General features: G+C 37.3%; 1 protein-coding gene across 5 annotated transcripts in view; it reads left to right on the top strand.

Moving 5' to 3' along the window:
• The window catches only part of ATP8B4 (ATPase phospholipid transporting 8B4 (putative)), a 315,343-nt gene that overhangs the window by 227,975 nt on the left and 63,129 nt on the right, over positions 1 to 24,239 (top strand). For all 5 annotated transcript variants that reach the window (XR_013395574.1, XM_077939397.1, XM_028850904.2 and 2 more), the window contains 3 exons: positions 12,805 to 12,970; positions 15,662 to 15,850; positions 23,534 to 23,649. Coding sequence is in view for 4 of the 5 variants with exons in the window: in XM_077939397.1 (XP_077795523.1) it covers positions 12,805 to 12,970; positions 15,662 to 15,850; positions 23,534 to 23,649 (471 nt within the window). In the remaining variant the exon portion in view is untranslated. The remainder of the gene's footprint in view (positions 1 to 12,804; positions 12,971 to 15,661; positions 15,851 to 23,533; positions 23,650 to 24,239) is intronic.

The following is a 24,239-nucleotide window of genomic DNA, read 5'->3' as shown; positions in this document are numbered from 1 at the left end:
AGGTTATGTTCCTTCCCTCTGAGAATTGTGTGTTAGTGGGCTTTTTTTTCTCTGAGATTTTAACCACTGTGAGCGCTCTCTTTGTATTATCTTGTCTCTTCTCCCTTTTTTACCCCTCCCCTGTAAGTATCTACTCCCTATCCCCCACCATAATTCTTTCTTTTCCCAGTTTGGTTGCAATTACACCTAATTCAAAAAGGTGTTGCTTGGGTTCTCTTAATTTCCCTAAAAATAGAGTTTGCTTTCTCTTTCTCATTCTCTGTCTCGTTCTCTCTATGTTTCTCTCTATGTCTCTCTCTCGAGGGTGAATTCTAGCACGACAAGGAGGGACTCTGTTTTTATGTTGTGATGAACAAGTCAAAAATCTAAATGTATTGACCAATTGGTGCTCTTCCTGAAAATTCCTCCTTTTGTGATTTCAGATACTTTTAGAGTGCAATAGGGAAATCATCCAGAAGTGAGGAAAGAAGCCTTAGTAATTGTCTAGAAGAGTTTGGCCTCTTGTAGACAAAGTCATTGAGGACCTAGCCCCTTATTCTCTTTCCAGATTAATTTTTGGTCACATGAACCAGATACTTCAGCCATACAGTACTCCTCAGAGTCTTTCCAAATGAACCACACTCATTTTTGTTTTTCTATTTTGTTTGATTAATTTTTTAAAAATAATTTCAACTTCAATTTAGATTCAAGGGATACTTGTGCAGGTTTGTTACATGGGTATATTGCATAATGTGGAGTTTGAGGTGTGATTGATTCCATCACCCAGGGAGTGAACATAGTACTGGACAGGTAGTTTTTCAACCCTTACCCCACTGCCTACCTCCCTGCTGTAGCAGTCCCTGGTGTCTATTGTTACAGCTTTATGACTGTGAGTACCCAATGTTTAGCTCCCACTTATTAGTGAGAACATACAGTGTTTGATTTTGTGCTCTTACATTAATTTGCTTGAGATAATGGCCTCCAGTCACATCCATGTGGCTGCAAAGGGCGTGTTTTCATTCTTTTTTATGGCTGTCTAGTATTCCATGGTGTATATGTACCACATTTTCTTTATCTGGTCATTGTTGATGGCAACTGGGTTGATTCCATGTCTTTGCTATTGTGAATAACACCATGATGAACATACAAGTGCATATGTATTTTTGGCAGAACAGTTGATTTTCTTTTGGGTATATGCCCAGTAATGGGCTGTTGGGTTAAATGGTAGTTCTGTTTTAGATTATTTGAGAAATCTCCAGACTCCTTTCCACAGTGGCTGAACTAACTTACACTCCCACCAACAGTGTATAAGCATTCCCTTTACTCCACATCCTCACCAGCATCTGTTGTTTTTGACTTTCTAATAATGGCCATTCTGACTGGTGTGAGATGGTGTCTCAGTGTGGTTTTTGATTTGAATTTCTCTGATATTGGCCTGTAGTTTTCTTTTATCATTGTGTCTTTGGCATATTTTCTGCTGGGGGATGCTGGCTTTGTAGAATGAGTTAGAGAAGAGTCCATCCTGCTCAATATTTGGGAATAGTTTCAGTAGAATTGGTACTAGCTTTTCTTTATACATCTGGTAGAATTTGGCTGTGAATCCATCTGGTCTGGGGCTTTTTTTGACTTGTGGGTTTTTAAATTACTGATTCAATTTCAGAACTCAATATTGGTCTGTTCAGGGTTTCAATTTCTTCTTGATTCAATCTTGGGAGATTGTGTGTTTCCAGGAATTTATCCATTTACTCTAGGTTTTCTAGTTTGTGTGCATAGAAGTATTCATAATAGCCTCTGAGGATCTTTTGTATTTCTGTGAGATTTGGTTATAATGTCACATTTGTGTTTTTTATTATGTTTTTTGGATCTTTTCTCTTTTTTTTTCTTTGTTAATCTCGCTAGTGGTCTATCAATCTTGTTTATTCTTTCAAAAAAACCAACTTTTGGTTTTATTGATTGTATAGACTTTTGGGTCTCAATTGTATTCAGTTCTGCTGTGACATTTGTTAACTTTGGGGTTAGTTTGTTCTGCTAGCTTTGGGGTTAATTTTTTCTTGTTTTTTTTTTTTTGTTTTTTCTTTTTTGTTTTTTTTTTTTGTAGGTATGTGTTAGGTCATTAATTGAGATCTTTCTAACTTTTTAAGGAAATTGTTTAGCATTATAAACTTTCCCCTTACTACTGCTTTTGCCTTATCCCAGAGATTTTGATATGTTGTGTCTCTGTTTCCATTTATTTCAAATAATTTTTTGACTTCTGCCTTAATTTCATTGTTTATCCAAAAGTCATTCAGGAGTGTTTAATTTACATGTAATTGTGTGGTTTTCTGAGATCTTCTTGGTATTTATTTCTGTTTTTGTTCTACTTTGGTCTGAGAATATGGTTCATATAATTTTGATTTTTTTGAATGTATTGAGATTTGCTTTATGGCTGAGTATGTGGTTGATCATGGAGCATGTACCATGTGCAGAAGAGAAGTATGTATATTCTGTGGTTGATGGGTAGAGTATATTGTAGATGTCTATTAGGTCCAGTTGGTCAAGTATTGAATTCAAGTCCATAATTTCTTTGCTAGTTTTCTGCCTTGATGATCTGTCTAATGCTGTTAGTGGGGTGTTGGAGTCTCCCTCTATTATTGTGTGACTAAGTCTTTTTGTAGGTCTAGAAGTACTTGTTTTATGAATATGGGTGCTCCAATATTTACTGCATATATATTTTGGATAGGTAAGACTTCTGGTTGAGTTACATCCTTTATCGTTAGGTAATGTCCTTCTTTGTTTGTTTTTTTCCTGTTATTGGTTTATAGTTTGTTTTATCTGATAGAAGAATAGTGATCCTTGGTCTTTTCTATTTTCCATTTGAGTGACAGAACTTTCTCCAACTTTTTACTTTGAGCCTATGGGTGGTGTTACATGTGAGATGGGTCTCTTGTTTTATCCAGTTTGCCTCTGTGTGCCTTTTAAGTGGGGCATGTAGACCATTTGCATTCAAGGTTAATATTGATATGGGCAGTTTTGACCCTATCATGAAACTGTTAGCTGGTTGCTTTATAGTTTGTATTGTGTGGTAGTTCTATATGGCCTGTAAACTATGTACTTAATTGCCACACTCACTTTCTCACATAGGCCTTTGCAAATTATACCCTTGGCTTGAAGCAATCTTTGTCTACCTTTCTATCTGGTTAACTCCTGCTCATCTCTTCAGCTTTGGCTTAGATATTACTTGTTTGAGAATATTTCCTGACACCTGTCTTCCTTCCCCCTCGTCCAACGTGCTTGCCTTATCATGGTACTTACCATATATGGCCTGTTTTTCAGTGTCTTCCCAAAATAGACTGGATTTCATTGAGGGCAGGAATAGCATTTGGTTTGCCATTCTATCCCCAGCACTCAAAACATTGCCTGGCCCACACTAGGTGCATAATAAATATTTGATGAATAAATCTTCACTGCCTATTTCAAAGTACACTCTATTGTGTATTAACCAATGAATGACTGACTGATATGTCCTGAAATTCTGGACAATATGTGTGTTTAGTACTGGAATTACTATTAAAATATTCTTTTTAGTATTTTTGTCTTTTCATAAGAGTTAAAGTACTCATATTTTGTGTTTCAAATATCTTAATAGTTGACTGAAAAATGTCAAACCATAGATGGTCTAAGCTCCATGAGGCTAGAGATTTTTGTTTGTTTTGTTCACTTTGAATCCCTATCACCTAGAAAAGTGCTTGGTACATACTGGGCACTCAATACATGTTTTCTGAATGCACAATTGAAAACATGGACTAAAAGTGCTTCCTTAAATATTGTGAACTATACCTGTCTCTTGTCTTACCTAGTCCTGGCCCTGTGGGGCTTAATTGAATATGTGAAGGTCTATTGAATTCCTCTCCACAAAAAGAGGTCTTCAGTGTAAACATAGCACATATTTTCTGGGTAGAATTGGGGCAGCTAATGAGGGTTTTTGTGCCCTAGTGAAAAGTCTACTACAGCCTTGATCTTAGGGGCTTGAAATCACAAGGACCATCTTCTCTCTCACTCACCCTAAAGTGAAATGTGACAGCCTATAAGTCCTGCCTTTGTAGAGTTTGATCAGTCTCGATGTTAAAAATGCCTGGGCAATAACGAGTCACTGTACCTTAGGAAAATTTCTGTGATAAAATTTGAGAGATAAAAACCAAAGTGCGGTAAACAATATGACCTAAGATAATTAAGAAAATAGAACAGAACCTACCAACAATTATAAACTATAAATTGGAAAACTCAAACATCAGCACAGAGATTTGGGAAGTTATAACATCCATGAAACAAGAACAAGATGCTCTGGAGAGAACACAGTCAGGAAAAGAGAAAAGGGTTCCTGGAAATAATAATTTAAAAAATCTGACAAACTAAAACATTCAATAGAAGGGCTAGAAGATTAAGTCAAGAGACTCTCACAGAAAGTAGAATGAAAAGAAAGAACATCAGAGACTAAAGATTAAATAAAGGGCCAACTGGCAGATCCAAAATTTAACTAAGACTATTTTCTAGATGAAAGAACAGAAAAAAACAAAAAACAAAAAACAAAAACGAAGAGGAGAAATTATAAAGAAATATCAGAAGAGAAGAACTTTCCCAAATCTTCCAATTGAAAGAGTCTCCTGAATACTCAGAAACAACGAATGAAATAAGATCAACACCTCTAAAATTATGAAACAGAGAGGATAAAGAGAGGAATTTAAAGTTTTTAGAGGAGAGAAGTGAGCCACTTACCAAAAAATGAAAGACTAACATCAGATTTACCATTAGCAACACAGGATGCCAGAGGACACTGGAGTGATCCCTTCAAATGGCTCTCAACCTAAAATTCTATATTGTGTCAAACCATGAGATAAGTGTGAGGGCAAGATAAAGACATTTTTAAGCAGAAAGCCTCATAACTTTTACATCCCATGATCTTTTTCTTATTAAATATGTTTAAGATATGCTACAACAAAGCAAGAGAATCAATTAAGAAAAGGGGTGGCATGGGGTGAGGAAACAGTGACTCCAGTCCAAGAGAGTAATTAAAGGAAGTTCCAGGATGCAGCTGAGCAGCAGACCTGGCAAACAGCCTTGAGTAGGTGAGACCACGAAGCCCCATATAACAAAGTGCACATTTTCCTCTGCAGACTTATGTACATACCATTTATTCATTTTCAACTTTTAGAATCAATCTTTAGACGAATAAAAAGGATTTAAGTTTGACTACAGAAAAGAACCCAAATGTTTTAAACTTCTATAGTGAAATAGAAAAAAAAAATTCAAAGGATAGGTTGAAGGGCAAAGTGAAGAGGAGGTGAAGGGTGGTAATAACCTCATCTTACCAATTAGGGAGTGTTTATAATTGATGAACTGAAACAAAACAAAACAGCCTTCTGTATGTTACTTAGAGTTGCAGAAATAATCATTAAGGAAATTAAACTGTATATGCCTATATTTTTAGAAGGGGAAAAAGAAAGTGGAGGAGTGAAGTTAATGACTTAAATCTTCATCTGATTTTGGAAAAGGTCTAATATTTATAAATCCAGAAATGGTAATATATGTACATAATTTACAGTTTTTGGGGTAACCATTTGATGTACCCTCTGAAATTCGAGAGTAATTTTCTCTGGGGAGTGGGACTGGGGCTGTGGTGGTGGAGGTGGGGGCATGAAGAGTCTCTTGCTTTACTAGATAAGCCTTAATGTAGTATTTGATTTTGTAACTCTCTGCATGTATTGCTTTGATTGAAAACATTAAAAGTACTTTTCACATAGTCCCATATTTCTTGGAGGCTTTTTGTTTCTTTTTGCTCTTTTTTCTCTAAGCTTCTCTTCTCATTTCATTTCGTTCATTTGATCTTCAATCACTGATACCCTTTTTTCCACTTGATCAGATCAACTACTGAAGCTTGTGCATGTGTCACGTAGTTCTCGTGCCATGGTTTTCAGCTCCATCATGTCATTTAAGGACTTCTATACACTGTTTATTCTAGTTAGCCATTCATCTAATCTTTTTTCAAGGTTTTTGGCTTCTTTGCGATGGGTTCGAGCATCCTCCTTTAGCTCGGAGAAGTTTGTTATTAACGATCATCTGACGCCGCCTTCTCTCAACTCGTCAAAGTCATTCTCCGTCCAGCTTTGTTCCATTGCTGGCGAGAAGCTGCATTCCTTTGGAGCAGAAGAGGTGCTCTGATTTTTAGAATTTTCAGCTTTTCTGCTCTGGTTTCTCCTCATCTTTGTGGTTTTATCTACCTTTGGTCTTTGATGATTATGACATACAGATGGGGTTTTGGTCGGATATCCTTTCTGTTTGTTAGTTTTTCTTCTAACAGGACCCTCAGCTGCAGGTCTGTTGGAGTTTGCTAGAGGTCTACTCCAGACCCTGTTTGCCTGGGTATCACCAGCGGAGGCTGCAGAGCAGCAAATATTGCAGAATGGAAGATATTGCTGCCTGATCCTTCCTCTGGAAGCTTCATCTCAGAGGGGCACCCAGCTGTGTGAGGTGTCAGTTGGCCCCTACTGGAAGGTGTCTCCCAGTTAGGCTACTCGGGGGTCAGGGACCCACTTGAGGAAAAGACCAAATCTACGTCTGATTGGTGTACCTGAAAGTGACAGGGAGAATGGAACCAAGTAGGAAAACACTCTTAGGATATCATCCAGGAGAACTTCCCCAACCCAGCAAGGCAGGCCAACGTTCAAATTCAGGAAATACAGAGAACGCCACAAAGATACTCCTTGAGAAGAGCAACTCCAAGACACATAATTGTCGGATTCACTAAAGTTGAAATGAAGGAAAAAATGTTAAGGGCAGCCAGAGAGAAAAGTTGGGTTACCCACAAAGGGAAGCCCATCAGACTAACAGCAGATCTCTCAGCAGAAGCTCTGCAAGCCAGAAGAGAGCGGGGGCCAATATTCAACATTCTTAAAGAAAAGAATTTTCAACCCATAATTTCACATCCAGCCAAATTAAGCTTCATAAGTGAAGGAGAAATACAATCCTTTACAGACAAACAAATGCTGAGAGATTTTGTCACCACCAGGACTACCTCACCAGAGTTCCTGAAGGAAGCACTAAACATTGAAAGGAACAAGTGGTACCTGCCACTGAAAAAACATGCCAAATTGTAAAGACCATCGGTGCTAGGAAGAAACTGTATCAACTAATGAGCAAAATAACCAGCTAACCTCATAATGACAGGATCAAATTCACACATAACAATATTAACCTTAAATGTAAATGGGCTAAATGCTCCAATTAAAAGACACAGACTGGCAAATTGGATAAAGAGTCAAGACCTATCAGTGTGCTGTGTTCAGGAGACCCATCTGATGTGCAGAGACACACATAGGCTCAAAATTAACGGATGGAGGAAGATCTACCAAGCAAACGGAAAACAACAAAAAGCAGGGGTTGCAATCCTGGTCTCTGATAAAACAGACTTTAAACCAACAAAGATCAAAAGAGACAAGGAAGGCCATTACATAATGGTAAAGGGATCAATTCAACAAGAAGAGCTAACTATCCTAAATATATATGCAGCCAATACAGGAGCACCCAGATTCATAAAGCAAGTCCTTAGAGACCTACAAAGAGACTTAGACTCCCACACAATAATAATGGGAGACTTTAACACCCCACTGTCAACATTAGGTTCTGTCAATCAATGAGACAGAAAGTTAACAAGGATATCCAGGAATTGAACTCAGCTCTGCACCAAGTGGACCTAATAGACATCTACAGAACTTTCCACCCCAAATCAACAGAAAATACATTCTTCTCAGCACCACATCAGACTTATTCCAAAATTGACCACATAGTTGGAAGTAAAGCACTCCTCAGCAAATGTAAAAGAATAGAAAATATAACAAACTGTCTCTCAGACCACAGTGCAATCAAACTAGAACTCAGGACTAAGAAACTCACTCAAAACTGCTCAGCTACATGGAAACTGAACAACCTGCTCCTGAATGTCTACTGGGTACATAACAAAATGAAGGCAGAATAAAGATGTTCTTTGAAACCAATGAGAAGAAAGACATAACATACCAGAATCTCTGGGACAGAGTTAAAGCAGTGTGTAGAGGGACATTTATAGCACTAAATGCCCACAAGAGAAAGCAGGAAAGATCTAAAATTGACACACTAACATCGCAATTAAAAGAACTAGAGAAGCAAGAGCAAACACATTCAAAAGCCAGCAGAAGGCGAGAAATAACTAAGATCAGAGCAGAACTGAAGGAGATAGAGACACCAAAAATCCTTCAAAAAATCAATGAATCCAGGAGCTGGTTTTTTGAAAAGATCAACAAAATTGATAGACTGCTAGCAAGACTAATAAAGAAGAAAAGAGAGAAGAATCAAATAGATGCAATAAAAAATGATAAAGGGGATATCACCACCGATCCCACAGAAATACAAACCACCATCAGAGAATACTATAAACACCTCTATGCAAATAAACTAGAAAATCTAGAAGAAATGGATAAATTCCTGGACACATACACCCTCCCAAGACTAAACCAGGAAGAAGTTGAATCCCTGAATAGACCAATAACAGGTTCTTAAATTGAGGCAATAATTAAAAGCCTACCAACCAAAAAAAGTCTAGGACCAGATGGATTCTCAGCCAAATTCTACCAGAGGTATAAACAGGAGCTGGTATCATTCCTTCTGAAACTATTCCAATCAACAGAAAAAGAGAGAATCCTCCCTAATTCATTTTATGAGGCCAATATCGTCCTAATACCAAAGCCTGGCAGAGAGACAACCAAAAAAGAGAATTTTAGATCAATATACCTGAAGAACATCGATACAAAAATCCTCAAATAAAATACTGGCAAACCGAATCCAGCAGCACATCAAAAAGCTTATCCACCACGATCAAGTTGGTTTCATCCCTGGGATGCAAGACTTGTTCAACGTATGCAAATCAATAAACGTGATCCATCATGTAAACAGAACCAAAGACAAAAACCACATGATTATCTCAATAGATGCAGAAAAGGCCTTCGACAGAATTCAACAGCCCTTCATGCTAAAAACTCTCAATAAACTAGGTATTGAGGAGACGTATCTCAAAATAATCAGAGCTATTTATGACAGAACCACAGGCAATATCATACTGAATGGGCAAAAACTGGAAGCATTCCCTTTGAAAACTGGCACAAGACAGGGATACCCTCTCTCATCACTCCTATTAAACATAGCGTTAGAAGTTCTGGCAAAGGCAATCAGGCAAGAGAAAGAAATAATTAGGAAAAGAGGAAGTCAAATTGTCTCTGTTTGCAGGTGACATGTTTGTATATTTAGAAAACCCCATCGTCTCCGCCCAAAATCTCCTTATGCTGATAAGCAACTTCAGCAAAGTCTCAGGATGCAAAATCAATGTGCAAAAATCACAAGCATTCCTATACAAGAATAATAGTCAAACAGAGAGCAAAATCATGAGTGAACTCCCATTCACAATTGCTTCAAAGAGAATAAAATACCTAGGAATCCAACTTACAAGGGATGTGAAGGACCTCTTCAAGGAGGACTACAAACCACTGCTCAACAAAATAAAAGAGGGCACAAATAAATGGAAGAACATTCCATGTTCATGCATAGGAAGAATCAATATTGTGAAAATGGCCATACTGCCTAAGGTAATTTATAGATTCAGTGTCATCCCCATCTCAAGCTACCAATGACTTTCTTCACAGAATTGGAAAAAAACTACTTTAAAGTTCGTATGGAACCAAAAAAGAGTCTGCACTGCCAAGACAATCCTAAGGCAAAAGAACAAAGCTGGAGTCATCATGCTACCTGACTTCAAACTATACTACAAGGCTACAGTAACCAAAACAGCATGGTACTGGTACCAAAACAGAGATATAGATCAATTGAACAGAATAGAGCCCTCAGAAAAAATACCACACATCTACAATCATCTGATCTTTGACAAACCTGACAAAAACAAGAAATGGGGAAAGGATTCCCTGTTTAATAAATTGTGCTGGGAAAACTGGCTAGCCACATGTAGAAAGCTGAAACTGGATCCCTTCCTTACACCTTATACAAAAATTAATTCAAGATGGATTAAAGACTTAAATGTTAGACCTAAAACCATAAAAACCATAGAAGAAATCCTAGGCAATACAATTCAGACCATAGACATGGGCAAGGACTTCATGACTAAAAAGCAATGGCAACAAAAGCCAAAGTTGACAAGTGGGATCTAATTAAACTAAAAAGCTTCTGCATAGCAAAAGAAACTACCATTAGAGTGAACAGGCAACCTACAGAATGAGAGAAAATTTTTACAATCTACCCATCTGACAAAGGGCTAATATTCAGAATCTACAAAGAACCTAAACAAATGTACAAGAAAGAATCAAACAACCCCATCAAAAAGTGAGCAAAGGATATGAACAGACACTTCTCAAAAGAAGACATTTATGCAGCCAACAGACACGTGAGAAAATGCTCATCATCACTGGCCATCAGAGAAATGCAAATCAAAAACCACAATGAGATACCATCTCACACCAGTTAGAATGGCGATCATTAAAAAGTCAGGAAACAACAGGTGCTGGAGAGGATGTGGAGAAATAGGAACACTTTTACACTGTTAGTGGGACTGTAAACTAGTTCAACCATTGTGGAAGACAGTATGGCGATTTCTCAAGGATCTAGAACTAGAAATACCATTTGACCCAGCCATCCTATTACTGGGAATACACCCAAAGGATTATAAATCATGCTGATATAAAGACACATGCACACGTATGTTTATTGTGGCACTATTCACAATAGCAAAGACTAGGAACCAACCCAAATGTCCCTCAATGATAGACTGGATTAAGAAAATGTGGCACATATACACCATGGAATACTATAAAAAGGATGAGTTCATGTCCTTTGTAGGAACGTAGATGAAGCTGGAAACCATCATTCTGAGCAAACTGTCACAAGGACAGAAAACCAAACACTGCATGTTCTCACTCATAGGTGGGAACTGAACAACGAGAACACTTGGACACAGGGTGGGGAACATCACACACTGGGGCCTGTCATTGGGTGTGGGGAGTGGAGAAGGATAGCATTAGGAGATATACCTAATGTAAATGACAAGTTAACAGGTGCAGCACACCAACATGGCACATGTATACATATGTAATAAACCTGCACGTTGTGCACATGTACCCTAGAACCTAAAGTATGATAATAATAATAAAGTAAACATTAAAAGTACTTAAATAAGGCCGGGCACGGTGGCTCAAGCCTGTAATCCCAGCACTTTGGGAGGCAGAGAGAGGCGGATCACGAGGTCAGGAGATTGAGACCATCCTGGCTAACGCGATGAAACCCCATCTCTACTTAAAAAAAAAATACAAAAAACTAGCCGGGCGTGGTGGTGGGCGCCTGTAGTCCCAGCTACTCGGGAGGCTGAGGCAGGAGAATGGCGTAAACCCGAGAGGCGGAGCTTGCAGTGAGCCGAGATCTGGCCACTGCACTCCAGCCTGGGCGACAGAGCGAGACTCCGTCTCAAAAAAAAAAAAAAAAAAAAAAAAAAAAGTACTTAAATAAAAAAGAAACTAGTATAATGTAAACACTTGATACATGACAGCCATTATTGTATTAGTAAGGGGGCAGGGAAATAATCCAGAATTATATTAGGTGTTGTTATGACAAAGTATTTGAAGCATGGATTTTTGGCTAAGTTTGAGTCCTGGCTTATGGATGTATATGGTTGGCCTTGGCAATGCTCAGGTTCTTATCTATAAAATGGGGATGACAATAGTATCCACTACACATCGTTGTTAGGAAGATTCTATGTAATATTCCATATAAAACTCTTAGCATAATGTTGGGCCTATTATAAAAATAATAATAAATATTTCTTATTTTATTCAGTATTATTAGTTTTAGAATAAATTTGATTTCAAGGAACAAAGGACCTACATGTGGCTCCAGTTTTACTGTAGGTATTGACAAGCTTTGTGACACAGAATAGATAATTTCAATTGCTCACAGCATTGTTTCTCTTTAAAAAAATAGTTACAATCCTATCTGCTCCTATAACTTTAGAATCAATTGCAAAAGTTAATGGAGCCTTTAAGAATAAAAACTTTAGCAATAATCCCGGGGGAAGAAAGGTGGACTCTGCAGCTGATAAAGCTCTTATATATAAGTATTCAGAGTGGAACTTTCTGTAGGCTTACTCCTGAAATAGACGGGCTCACAGTCCCTTATCCAAAACTTTGGAGCCAGATGTATGTAGAAATTCAGAATTTTCTGGTTGCAGAAAGACAATATGGTGTCTGCCATTTTATTATGTAATATCTCCAGTGACATCTGAGAAAGTACCCTGTAATCAAACACATTCATGTTTTTATATTAGAAAATATTAATTCACAAGTATTAGGTAGGCTTTAAGAAGCCATCATTAAATACATACCATTCCAGGTCAGATATTGCTGCACAAATGGGTTCAAGTCAGATCAGGTTTTCCCATCAAGTAGGTTTTGAAAAAACTTTGCATTTTCTGTGCTTTTTTGTATTTTGAAGTTGTATTGAGCATTTGAGGATCTGTCCAGCCATCCCATATACTTTTGTGATTTTCTTTCCCATATACTTTCGGAAAGTTCACTTCTTTGGTACATGGTTCTGAAATGAGAAGATTATATTTAACAGTAATGATGAAACAGCCATTTTAGTGCCAGACATTTGAGGCTGCAAAATCATACACTAAAAGTACTTGGGGGAACTATTTTTGAATTTTAAAAAATAATTGTTGGAATGAGGTTTATGGTTATTTTTGTTGTTGTTCTTCTCCTACAGGAAAAGGAGCCTGTGGATTTCTTAGTCAAATCTCAAGCGGATAGAGAATTTCAGTTCTTTGACCACAATCTGATGGAATCCATTAAAATGGGTGATCCCAAAGTTCATGAATTCCTTAGGGTACTTGCTCTCTGCCACACTGTAATGTCAGAAGAGAATAGTGCAGGTAAGTGAAAAATATGTCTGAATGGTGAGCCTTGTTTTTGTTTTTTAAAATTGAAACTGATATTAAATTTGAAGGATTTACAAATTAAGCATTTGAGCAGTGAGCTTTGTTTTTTGTTTTTGTTTTTTAACACAGAAATTGATGTTAAATTTGAAGGATTTTCAAGTTAAAGATAGGACATAGTTTATATCTCATATGTTTTGAAAAAATGTGGAGAGATTTAAATGAAAAAGGAAAGAAATAAGGACAATGGAAAAGTGAGGACCCAAATATGCTAGTCAAGGGATGACATTGTTTTTACAATTGAGCACCACATTTGACCGTGAGCTTCTGGGTAGCCAGGACAAATGGCGAAATAAAATTGAGTCACACATCTCTCATTATTAGTATGCATTTATAATATATGCAGATGACCTTCAGGCATATGCTTAGAATGAATTTTTCCAGTAACAGAGATAAATTGACCTTGATATTAGAATAGTCTTATTTAGTCTCCATTATGAGAAAGTCCTCACGCTTGTGAGATGGTTGTTTGGAACTCAGGGTTCATAGGATAGAACAAAACCAGCTGGGCCACTTAACATTTTGAAGCTATGAGACAGGTAGATAATGGTATAGTGAACTGGCTTCTTGCCCTAGTTGAACCTAATCTATTCCATTTACATGTTTTCCTCAGCCCACTAATTCTTCCTACAAGGTCTTTGGTTCTTTCTCAAATCTGTTTAATTTTATATCTCAATTTTGTTTCTTAAAATCTGTTAAATATATTGCATATACTGTTTCTGATACTTCCAATATCTAATTTTTTTTTTTCAGATCTTATTCTGTGTTGTTTCTGTTGGTTCTTAGGCTTTCCTTGTTGTTGTTTTACACTTTTCACTGTGAGCTGACCATTTTACTTTGAACTTAATTTATATAAAGTTTTTGGGTCCAGTCGGTTCCTCCAGAAAGGATTTACATTTGCTTCAATGTTCTAATGTAGGAACATTTTAAACTAAAGTTTCAACTTGATTTCTTTTAGGCCACCTAGATATTGTGAATTCAGAATGCAAATTTAAATGAGAGTCAGTGTTTGATCATAAATTCTCGGCAGATATTTTTTTCCCTTCCAATTATAAGGAAGGTTCTAGTTAGGCAAGTTTTATTCCAAGCCCTCTTCAAGGGGGCATGGGTATCCAGTTTACCCTTATATTGAGAGCAGTCTTTGGGGTACCCAATTTTGAGAGGCCATCTTTCATTGGACTCTCACCTTAGACAGGTACTGGGCTATGCCTTTTTAAATTAAAGCCCAGAGACATTGAAAACCAATGATCAAATTCTCCTGGTTCAGAAAAATGCTCTCAAGGCAACTGCTGGCTAATGTGCTTCTTTAATCCCATAAGTATTTTTTTTTTCAGTCTCTGAACTGAACAGTTCTTACTTTCTTGCAAGTTCATGAATGTATTTAAGAATATTAAAATGCTTTTATAGTTGTTTGTAGCAGATGAGGTTGGTCCTGACACCCAGTTCACCATGTTACCAGAAGTAGAACATACTATGTTATTTCATGGGTAGATCAAGTAATTGCTTTAAGTTTTTTTTCTTTTGTGAATTTCAAAAATTCATTCATGACTGTTGTATCAAGTGAAACAATACAATACAAAAATTTATAAATGTGAAGCTAATGGTAGCTTCCCTGAACTCCAGTCTCACCCCTACAGAGGCAACCAGTGGTAACATCTGGTGTGTATCATTTCACCCTTTCCTCTGGCTCATAAATATATACATATATTCAAGAATATATCCATATATTTAGGTGATTTGTTTCTTTTTAACAAAAAGAAATCATAGTATAGCCATTAATATGCAACTTGTTTAATTAACAGTTGATCTTGGACATGACTATAAATCAGGAAATATGGGTCTATCTCTGCCTAATTAATAGTTTTTAAACATTAAACTAATTAAATTTCAAATTAATTTTTACATATAATTATATTATAATTCTATATAAGGGCTTACTTTGTATATGCTGTTTTATAAATTCTATATATGTATATATACATATAACTTATTTCATTCTTTTTATCTCCTCTCCCCTCTTATGCCCACTCCAACTACACATAATATCAGGTAACAAGTATTAGCACCCTTGATTTCTTACATTTCAAGGGATTTCTTGTATGAATTCTCATAAAATGGTCATTAGTGGCAGATTGAAGTAGAATTTGGAGTATCTCTCCATCAGTCTTTAGCTGTATGATCTCATCAAACTCATGTAACCTCTTTCAGTCATAGATTCCACTAGTACAAAATGGAAAGAATAATTTTAATAATCTCTACCTCAAAGGCTGCCCAGAGGATTATGAGTTAATATATATTAAAATGTTTCAGTTTATGAAACATTCATGGCACATCTCTAGTCACAGAAAATACAAGAAACTGAGCACAGTGAAGAGGCAGACTCGGAAATGGATGTTTTCCTATAAGATGACAAGGGCCACAGCAGTGATATGCACAGAGTCCTTTGGTGTCCCAGAAGACAGATACCTGATTGAGCTGTTGGTAGGTAGAAAAGGTCTGAGGACAGGAAAGATTTTTAGACCTGGTGCTTGAGTTGGTTGTTAAATAATGAGTTGGAGTTGGCATTGGAACTCTATGAATGTTAGCTATTATTGTCAGTATTGACATATTTGTTTCTTTACCTTTTAGGAGAGCTGATTTACCAAGTTCAGTCACCTGATGAAGGGGCTCTAGTGACTGCTGCTAGAAATTTTGGGTTCATTTTTAAATCCCGGACCCCAGAGACCATAACAATAGAAGAACTGGGAACACTGGTTACTTATCAATTACTTGCCTTTTTGGATTTCAACAACACCAGAAAAAGGATGTCTGTCATAGGTATGGTTGGTAGCTGAGACTATTTTTGATATTTTCATACTGTTTTGGTTATGCTTTTCGAGGATTATTTCACTTTTGGCTACATGCTGAGGTTTGTGATAGTTTTGAAACTTTATGTATAAACTCTTGTGTTCCTCAACCTAGCCTCAATACTGCAGTGACATATAACTAACATTTAACAAGTGCTCATTATGTGCCCAGTACTGTTCTAAATGCCCTATATGAGTATGTACAATATATCAATAAAAATATAAAATAAACCACAAAAGTGCTCTCCATGAATTAATTTATTTAATTGTCCCAGCAATCCTAATAAGGTAGGAACTTGTGTTTATACCCATTAACAGATAATGAAACTAAGACACATTGTATTTATACCCATTAACAGATAATGAAACTAAGACACAGAAAGGTTGAGTAACTTGCCCAGGTTCACATAGATTGAAGTAGAATAGCTGAGATTCAGACCTAGGAAGTCTGACTGCATAGCCCACTCACTTGTCCACTACACAGTACTGGCTCAGGATGAGTTTCTAAATTGCTTGGCACATGATAGTTGTTGTGAACATCATCAACAGCCTCCTCATTATCATTCATTTTCTCTGTCCGCCTCCATTGCTGGAGAGGACCACCTAATATTGTATTTAGCACCACAACAAATCTGTGCTTTCCTGACTCAATGCTGATTCTTAGTGCTGTGTCAATGTCTCTCTCATTCATATTTAGTGCCTTTTTTCCATTTTCACAATAGATATTGTAAACCTCGGCTATTTCCTCAAGTTCTCAACACTGCTACCATCTTCTTTATCCTTGAAAGCTAAATTCATCTCCTATTTCTCTAAGAAAATAAAGGCCCTCAGGAATACACACCATTAACTCTTCTCCCCATCCTCCCCATTCATCCCCAAGCTAGATCTTTAATAATTTACTCTCCTGCATCAGAAAACAGTTGCTCTTCTTCCTTTTCAAAGCTGAAAGTTTTTTCAGTCCCATTCCTTATCCCTCCTTGCTTGCTCCCTTCTTGCTTGCACCTTCAGTTTTTCAATTACTGGGTCCTTCCTTCAGTCCACAACTGTGTTATCCTCCTATTTCCTTAAAGATATTGCTCATATTCTGGTGTCCACTGACTTTGCCACCATATTTTTCTGCTTTCCATCACAGATTAATTTCTCAGGTCGGTTTTTGCTTCTTGCCTTTCTTACTCTTTTCATCCCATTAGGATTAAGTTTCTCCTTCCACTACTCAAGAAGAAATGGTTTCTCAGAGGTTTCCATTCACCTTGTAACTTCCCAGTCCAATGGCTTTTCCTTATTAATCTGTTCATCTATCTATTTTTTAAAACAGTAGTATTTGAGACTGTTGGCCCTGTTTTCTTGACACTCCTGTTTTGGTCTCTGTAAACTTTCTGGCTCCTGATTCTCTTCTTGTCCCATTGTTTTCTTTCTCAAGTTCCTTTGCTGACTACTCTCCTTCATCCCATTCTTCAGTATTGATGTCCTTTTCTGTTTTTAGTTCCTGTGTTCTTCTTGGATGATCTTGACCACATACATGGTGGTGGCTATTGCTTATATTCTGTGACCTTCTTATGCAGCTTTTTAGCTTCAATCTCTTGCTAGAGTCCAAACATACATTTTCCACCTTCTGTTATGTCTTATCACTGGGTTGTACTATAGTTACCTAAAGTTTTATGTCAACTATGGAACTCTCTTTTTCACAACTATAGTTCTTTCTATAATCTGTATTAAAATTCATGGTTACCTCTCATTGTATGCCTGTCCATGAACTTTATCATCAATTCTTTTACTGAATTGTTGCAACTGCCTGTAACATGCATGTCCCATTTAAGACAAGAGGAGACTAAACACAAAGATTTTCAAGATTGCCAAAGATTGCCACACAGCTGTAACACAACTTGTTGCAGAGTTGGGTAAGAGGCAGATCAAATATGTGAACCCAGGTTTTCCAAAGTCTGGTCTTTTAAGCCCTGTTATAGCTCATTCACTTTTTTCCATAGCTTTTGTGCCCCTAGGCTAATGGTTCTCAAACTTTAGCTCCCATCAGCATCACCAGGAGGGCTTGTTACAACACAGACTGCTGGGCCCCAGCCTCTAGTTTCTGATTCAGCTGGTCTGAGGAGGGCCCACCAATTTGCATTTCTAACAAGCTTGTAGGTGATACTAATTCCACTGGTCAGGGAACCACACTTTGGGGACCACTTCTCTAGACTAATAGATCCTCAAATACTATCCATTATTTTCCCCAGAGATGTTTGAGACATTTCTCTAACCCATCTCCTTCTCTTCCACTCTCAGGCCTTAACATCTCTAGAATACTCTGTTGTCACCTGTTTCTAAGTCTCTCCTCAGAGGCATCAGAATAATATTTATTAAAATAGCCTCATAAACCCCTTTTTAATAATAAAAGCTTTTTGTCCTTTTTTCCTAATTCCCAGTGCCCTGCCTTAGTTAAGGTTCTTGCCACTGCTTGCTTGTATTGTTGTAATATCTTCAAAATTATTTGCTTTAAATATAATCTTCTATGCTGTCACCAGGGTATTAAACATAGGCCTGATTTTACTACCCCCTACTTAAAAAGCATAGGTGGCTTCCCAAACCTTAAAAGAAAAGTCATTAGTATGATGTGCAAAATTATTTGCAATCTGGTATCAACCTACTTTTCTTCTATTTTCCAAAACTTTGAGCTCAACTAGACTTCACCATCCCTGGATGTGTTGTTGCTGTTATACCCTTTGGACATGCTGTTCCCTGATCTTGAATATTCCTTTCCCCCATTTCTCTTCTTGGAAATGTTCTCTACTACTCATCTGGTAATGTCCAATTCAAATGTTACCCATTTTTCAATTCTTTTTCTCTTCTCCAAATAACCATGTTCTTCTGTGTTCCCCAGAATGCCTTGTTTATAACACCAGTGTCATATTAGTTCCATGACACTCACAACTATTCCAGTCATTAAACTGTGTGCTACCTGAGGCAAGTGCTATACCTTAGTCTTCCTGAACTGCCCAAGGCCAAGTACAGAGCTTGGCACATGATAGGTTTTCTTTAAATGTTTGTGAAATACTACTCAACCCAATACTTTGTAACTTATGAATATCCTACTCATTGTATTTAATCAATTTCTTACCATGTAAAAAGTATATATACATGACAGTAGGATTTTTGGTCTCTAACTACTAGAAACTAGTCTTGAAAGATGGCTCTCAGCAGGTAAAAACGAAACAACATCTGAGAAAGTTTATTTTTATTTTTTTGACAACAGGGAAGTCCAGTGCCTGTTGGTGATGACCAGTGCCGCTGATGAGCACACATGCCGTTCTAGGTGATGGCTTAATGTTGTCTCAGCAGGAGCTATCTTCTATTTGTAGCCTCAGGGGAGGTGTTATTGATGTTGGTTTGTCCCAGAGTTGGTTTCTTTTTGCTCTGAGGGTGTTGACAAAAACCTAAAATTGCTACACAAGGAGATGTTTGGCTTTTCCTCAGCATTGGTCACCATTACAGGCTGTGGAGAAATCGCAGCCTAACCGCAAACATCAGATGTTTGCCTTAATGGATCCCATATGAGGAAAGGTAGTGCTCTACCACAGAATGCATGAAGGTTTGCTGGATTTATTTTTATTCTGTTTGGTTTTTAATCGGGAGGAATTTTAAAGGAACTCTGCAAGGGCAGAAAAGTCTTGGCATGATAACAAGGCCAAAAACAATCCTAGTCTCATGATCATCACATGGGTTGGTCTGCAGGAACAACACCCTGATGCGAAGGCTGAGGCATTGCTGCTGTTACTGCTGATCCTCCCCTTTCTCCTCCTCCTTCTTCTGCTTCCTTGTTTTGTGGGTGGGAGCCATTATTCACTAAATCATCAATGTATAATTTCAATGCCAGTAGTACTATCATTCTGAAGAAAGAGCCCTGATTTAAGTCAGAAGTATCTACATAAAAATTGATTTCTATAAAGGATGTTTTTCCAGAGAGAACAGAATCTGCTATATTAGTAAAAAATATAAATGAAAATATAAATGAAAAATATAAAAATAAAAAATACAAATAGTTCTGGAAGGATCAATTCTACTAATTCTGTAAATAGAAATACAGAGATAAAATTCAGAGATAGCTATTAACAGGAACAAGTGACAGATAACCATTAAAGAAGAATAAATTACAAGAAGCTTCTTGGAAGGCTCTTACAAGATCTTACAGATAAAAGTTGCTCAACTCTAAACTTTTTCGAGATTATCAAAGTACACATCACACTGTCATGTGACAGGCATTTCTCTGTGTAGGTGTATGAACAGCTGCGATATGGCAAAATAGAATTATTTACCACCCTTCACAGTGCTGCTGTTGCGATTAACTGGAAGCCATTTGTGACATTTTTCTTTCCTTTACATCACAAAGGCATAGCTTCTGCTTTTGATAAATTGTGCACAATGTTGGTTCATCTTAATTAAGTAAATATTGATTTAAGTGCCCCCTATGTTCCAGGGCCTTCAGGCTAGGGGAGAATGTGAAAAATTGAAAGGTAGTTCTATGTGGCTGCATCCAAGAGAACATGGTGAAACAGACTGGATAGCCCAGCTCTTAATAAGCTCTATATGCCTTGTCAAGGAGTCCAAACTTCATAGAAGGGAGAGGGAAGCTATTGCATCATTCTAAGCAGCAGCGTGAAGATAACTGTAGCTGGAATATACGGAAGAGTCTGGAAGGAAGCAGTCCTGGAATGGGTAAAACCAGTTAGGTTAAGGTGATTTTCTAGGCAAGAGAGAAGTGGCAGAGAGAAATCCATGGCTTCCCTTAGATGTGTGGTTGGTGGAGGGAGAATTGTGAGTGATGCCCAGATTTCTGGTTTTGGAGACTGAGTGGATGGTGAAGCTGATTACTGAGACTGGGGATATAAGAGGAGTAGCTAATTATTGGAGGAGGGTAATATGTCTAGTGTGAGTTTGGTGTGACTGGGCATATCCAAAAGATGTTCAATTGATGGTTGGATGTGCAGGTCCGAATGGAGTGCTAGAGATGGATTGGACAGGATGTACACATTTGAAAACAGCCTGGTGATGGAACCTGAAGCCATAGAAATGAATGCAGTTGCCCAGGGACAGTATGAAGGATGGGAAGATGAAAAAAGACCCCGAGTAAATCTCTGAAGAACACTAATGTTTAAATGGAAAGCATCGGGAGAAGGTTTTATAACCTAAAAACTGTAATCTTTGTCCAAGTTCTGGCCATATGTTATTTTGACCATTTAAAACTATGTCCTTTTTTAGTTTATTTAAGAAATACTAACTTCTGAAATGACTTAGATTTAATTAACTTTGAACAGAAATGACCAGAAGACTTGGAAGGAAAGAGATATAAAACTTGCTGCTAAAGCAAATGTTTAATGAGTAAACTTAAGCAGGATTCTATGAAATTGGATTTACACAAAATCAAATTTAAAGGGACAAATACTAGGTTAAGAGAAAGTATCAGGGATGGAAAGCATTTATTGAATCAGAAAATTGTACAGCTGTAAAGGACCTTTGAAGTTAGATTGTTTAAACATCTCCTTTTTACATGTAGAAACTGAGATATGGCAATAAGGGATTTACACAAATCACAATCAGTCTGTGATTCTTCCAGACCAGTGACTCTAAATGTGTGGTCCAGGGAACCTTAGGGAACTTTGTGAGTTTTCTGGAGGATGCACAAGGACAAAAGTGTTTTCATTATAATATGACTATTATTTGTCTTTTTCATTCTTTTTCTCATGAGTATACCATGGAGTTTTGCAGAAGCCACATGACATGTGATGTCACAACAGAATGAATGCAGAAACAGATATGGGTATCCAACCCTCTTTTATTAAACTAAGTGTTACAAAGATCTGTAATCATGTAAAATAATGCCAATCTCCAAACTAATTTTTTTTTGGAAAATATAGTTTTTTTGTAGAAATGTTATTTATGTTTATATGTTAGATTTATAATAATAATTATAGTAACTAGTGTTATAAAACTTGATATAATAAAATTTCTCATTTTTAATTTCTAATATGGATATTGATAGATAAAACTCACTAAAAAACTTTTTAGAATCCTCACTCAGCATTGAAGAATTATAAATAAGGTCCTGAGACCATAAGTTAGAGAACTAATGTCCTGGTCTAGAATACAAAATACAGGCAAATGTGGATTATTCATCCTTTGCCTTTATACCTCTGGTGATGGAAGGGAGAAAATATAAGGGAAATTATTAAATTGGATTATTGTACAAGAAAATCAAGAGAAAGTCTTTCCCAGGATTAAGCTTTTCCCCCCTGGTTTAACAATTAGATAAATTGTTTATGTTTTTCTCTCTCTTTTTCCCCAATGTAGGGGATTAGAGCTAGAGTACAAGAAAACCCAAATGAATCCTGGCACTTAGGCAAACTAACAAAGGCTCTTAAAACAGAAGACAAGACCTAGACAAGGCCCAGTCCTAAAAAGTTTCTTGGGTACGTTATTAGATCTATGCAAGCCGGGAGGAAACTAGAATAGATAAGTGTTGACTAGGGATAGAGGGGAGGGTAACATTGTATTTTGGTTTTTATATTTTTTTAAACTAAGCTCTAAATTTTGTATGCCATTTTCTATGGCATTACATTAATAGTAATTAATAGTAAACATTTATGTTAACCTTTTTTGAGGCATCCTCTTCATAGAGAAAAGGGATAATTGAGTAGAAAGCGTGTAATGATCGTTGACTCAACCGATGAAGCCTACGAGGGTAAGAGTATTCAGATCATGAAGTTGTGACAAAGGCAGTTGTCTTAAGTTGTAGGCAGTTCTGGGAAGAAATACACAGCCATGCCATTCATTCATTCAACGAATAATTATTAACTGGCTACTATGTATCAAGCTGTACAACTAAACCTACAAAGTTAGGCCAAGTGTTCTGTGGTTTGAAAGAAAGGTTTGTCTAACAGCAATATGCTGGGAGTTGTGGTTGGGAATGGAGTTGAGGGTAGCCTAGGAAGGGCTGTCAATCTCAAGCCTGTGGGGCAGGTTAAAAACACAGTACTACTGATATAGACTTCCAGTGGGAATGAGGTATAGACTTTATTTTTAAAAGCCCCTCTGTGAAGTGTGTTTTCAGCGAGAATTTGTGACCCAACAATGAACCACCAATAATTAATGGACTTTTCCAGAGTAAAAGGGATGAAGAAATATGTCAGCAAGGGCCAAGAAAAAATGTATAAACCATGACTTTGAATGGCTAGAATTGCATATGGAGATGATTTGGCATAACACTGATATTGATTTGAACAGCAGGTCTTGAATTTCATACTAGGAGACGGGCAAATAAAGCTCTCAATTCTGCTCAATATGGAGATGAAGACTTAATTTAGATGTATCAACCCTTCAGAAATAGTAAGCAAGGAAAACAGGAAGGTCATATGCTTCAGAATAAAAACACTTGTTTCTGAATTCGGGAAATCAGATTCCAGTAGATGGAGCATTTCTAAGTTAATAAATGAGAATAAAGCCAAGTGACTTAGGTAATGACCTAATCAAAGGCACTGAGTGTCTTACTACTGGCTAAAACATTATGCCCATTTCCAAACTGCCAGGCTGGAGGTCTGGGAGAGTCTAATTTTGATGTATGTCATTGATTATAATCTGCTTTTCCAAACTTTTTTCTTTTCAGTTCGAAACCCGGAAGGACAGATAAAGCTTTACTCCAAGGGAGCAGATACTATTCTGTTTGAAAAACTTCATCCTTCCAATGAAGTCCTTCTCTCTTTGACGTCAGACCACCTCAGTGTAAGTGCCTCCGTCTTAAGGTTAGCACAATGGCCCTTTTGCCATCTCCTATGGTTAGGTCCTGTTTAGAAAAATAGCAGCTAAATGATTTGACTACAGAAATAGAAAGCATCTGGAAAGTGGTTCCACAGGAAGCTGTGCCAATGATTGTCTGGAAATTGGCACAAGGACCCCCGCGTTCTGCCCTGTTGGAAGTCCAGTCAGTCTCACTATAGGTGGAGGAACACACAGCAACTGAGCAGTAGCCACAGAATGCGGGCGTCTGGGGAATCTGCTGTAACTCCCCTGCAGCTTCATGTTGCTCCTCTTGGAAGACTGGACTAGTTCTGGAAAGAGGAGCCAGAGAGCTCCTTTTCCTTGGGTTCTGATGTGTTTGGTACCAGTGGAATATCTTATGATTACTTCCAGGGAAAGTTTAGGGCTGTCTTTAGATTGTGAGAGGAAAATAGTCTCTGGTGCACACTTTCTCCTCTAAGGGTCTTTTTATTCAGGTTGTAAATCATGATGAGTCCCTTGTGTGCCCTCAGACACCCACTTTGTGTATTCTGAGACCAGCATAATTTCTTTACAAAAGCTTTCTGAAAGAAGTA

The sequence above is a fragment of the Macaca mulatta genome, chromosome 7 (assembly GCF_049350105.2).
Source record: "Macaca mulatta isolate MMU2019108-1 chromosome 7, T2T-MMU8v2.0, whole genome shotgun sequence".
NCBI lineage: Eukaryota > Metazoa > Chordata > Mammalia > Primates > Cercopithecidae > Macaca > Macaca mulatta.
The sequence above is the reverse complement of the archived record's forward strand: the minus strand, read 5'-3'. Positions and strand labels throughout refer to the sequence as shown.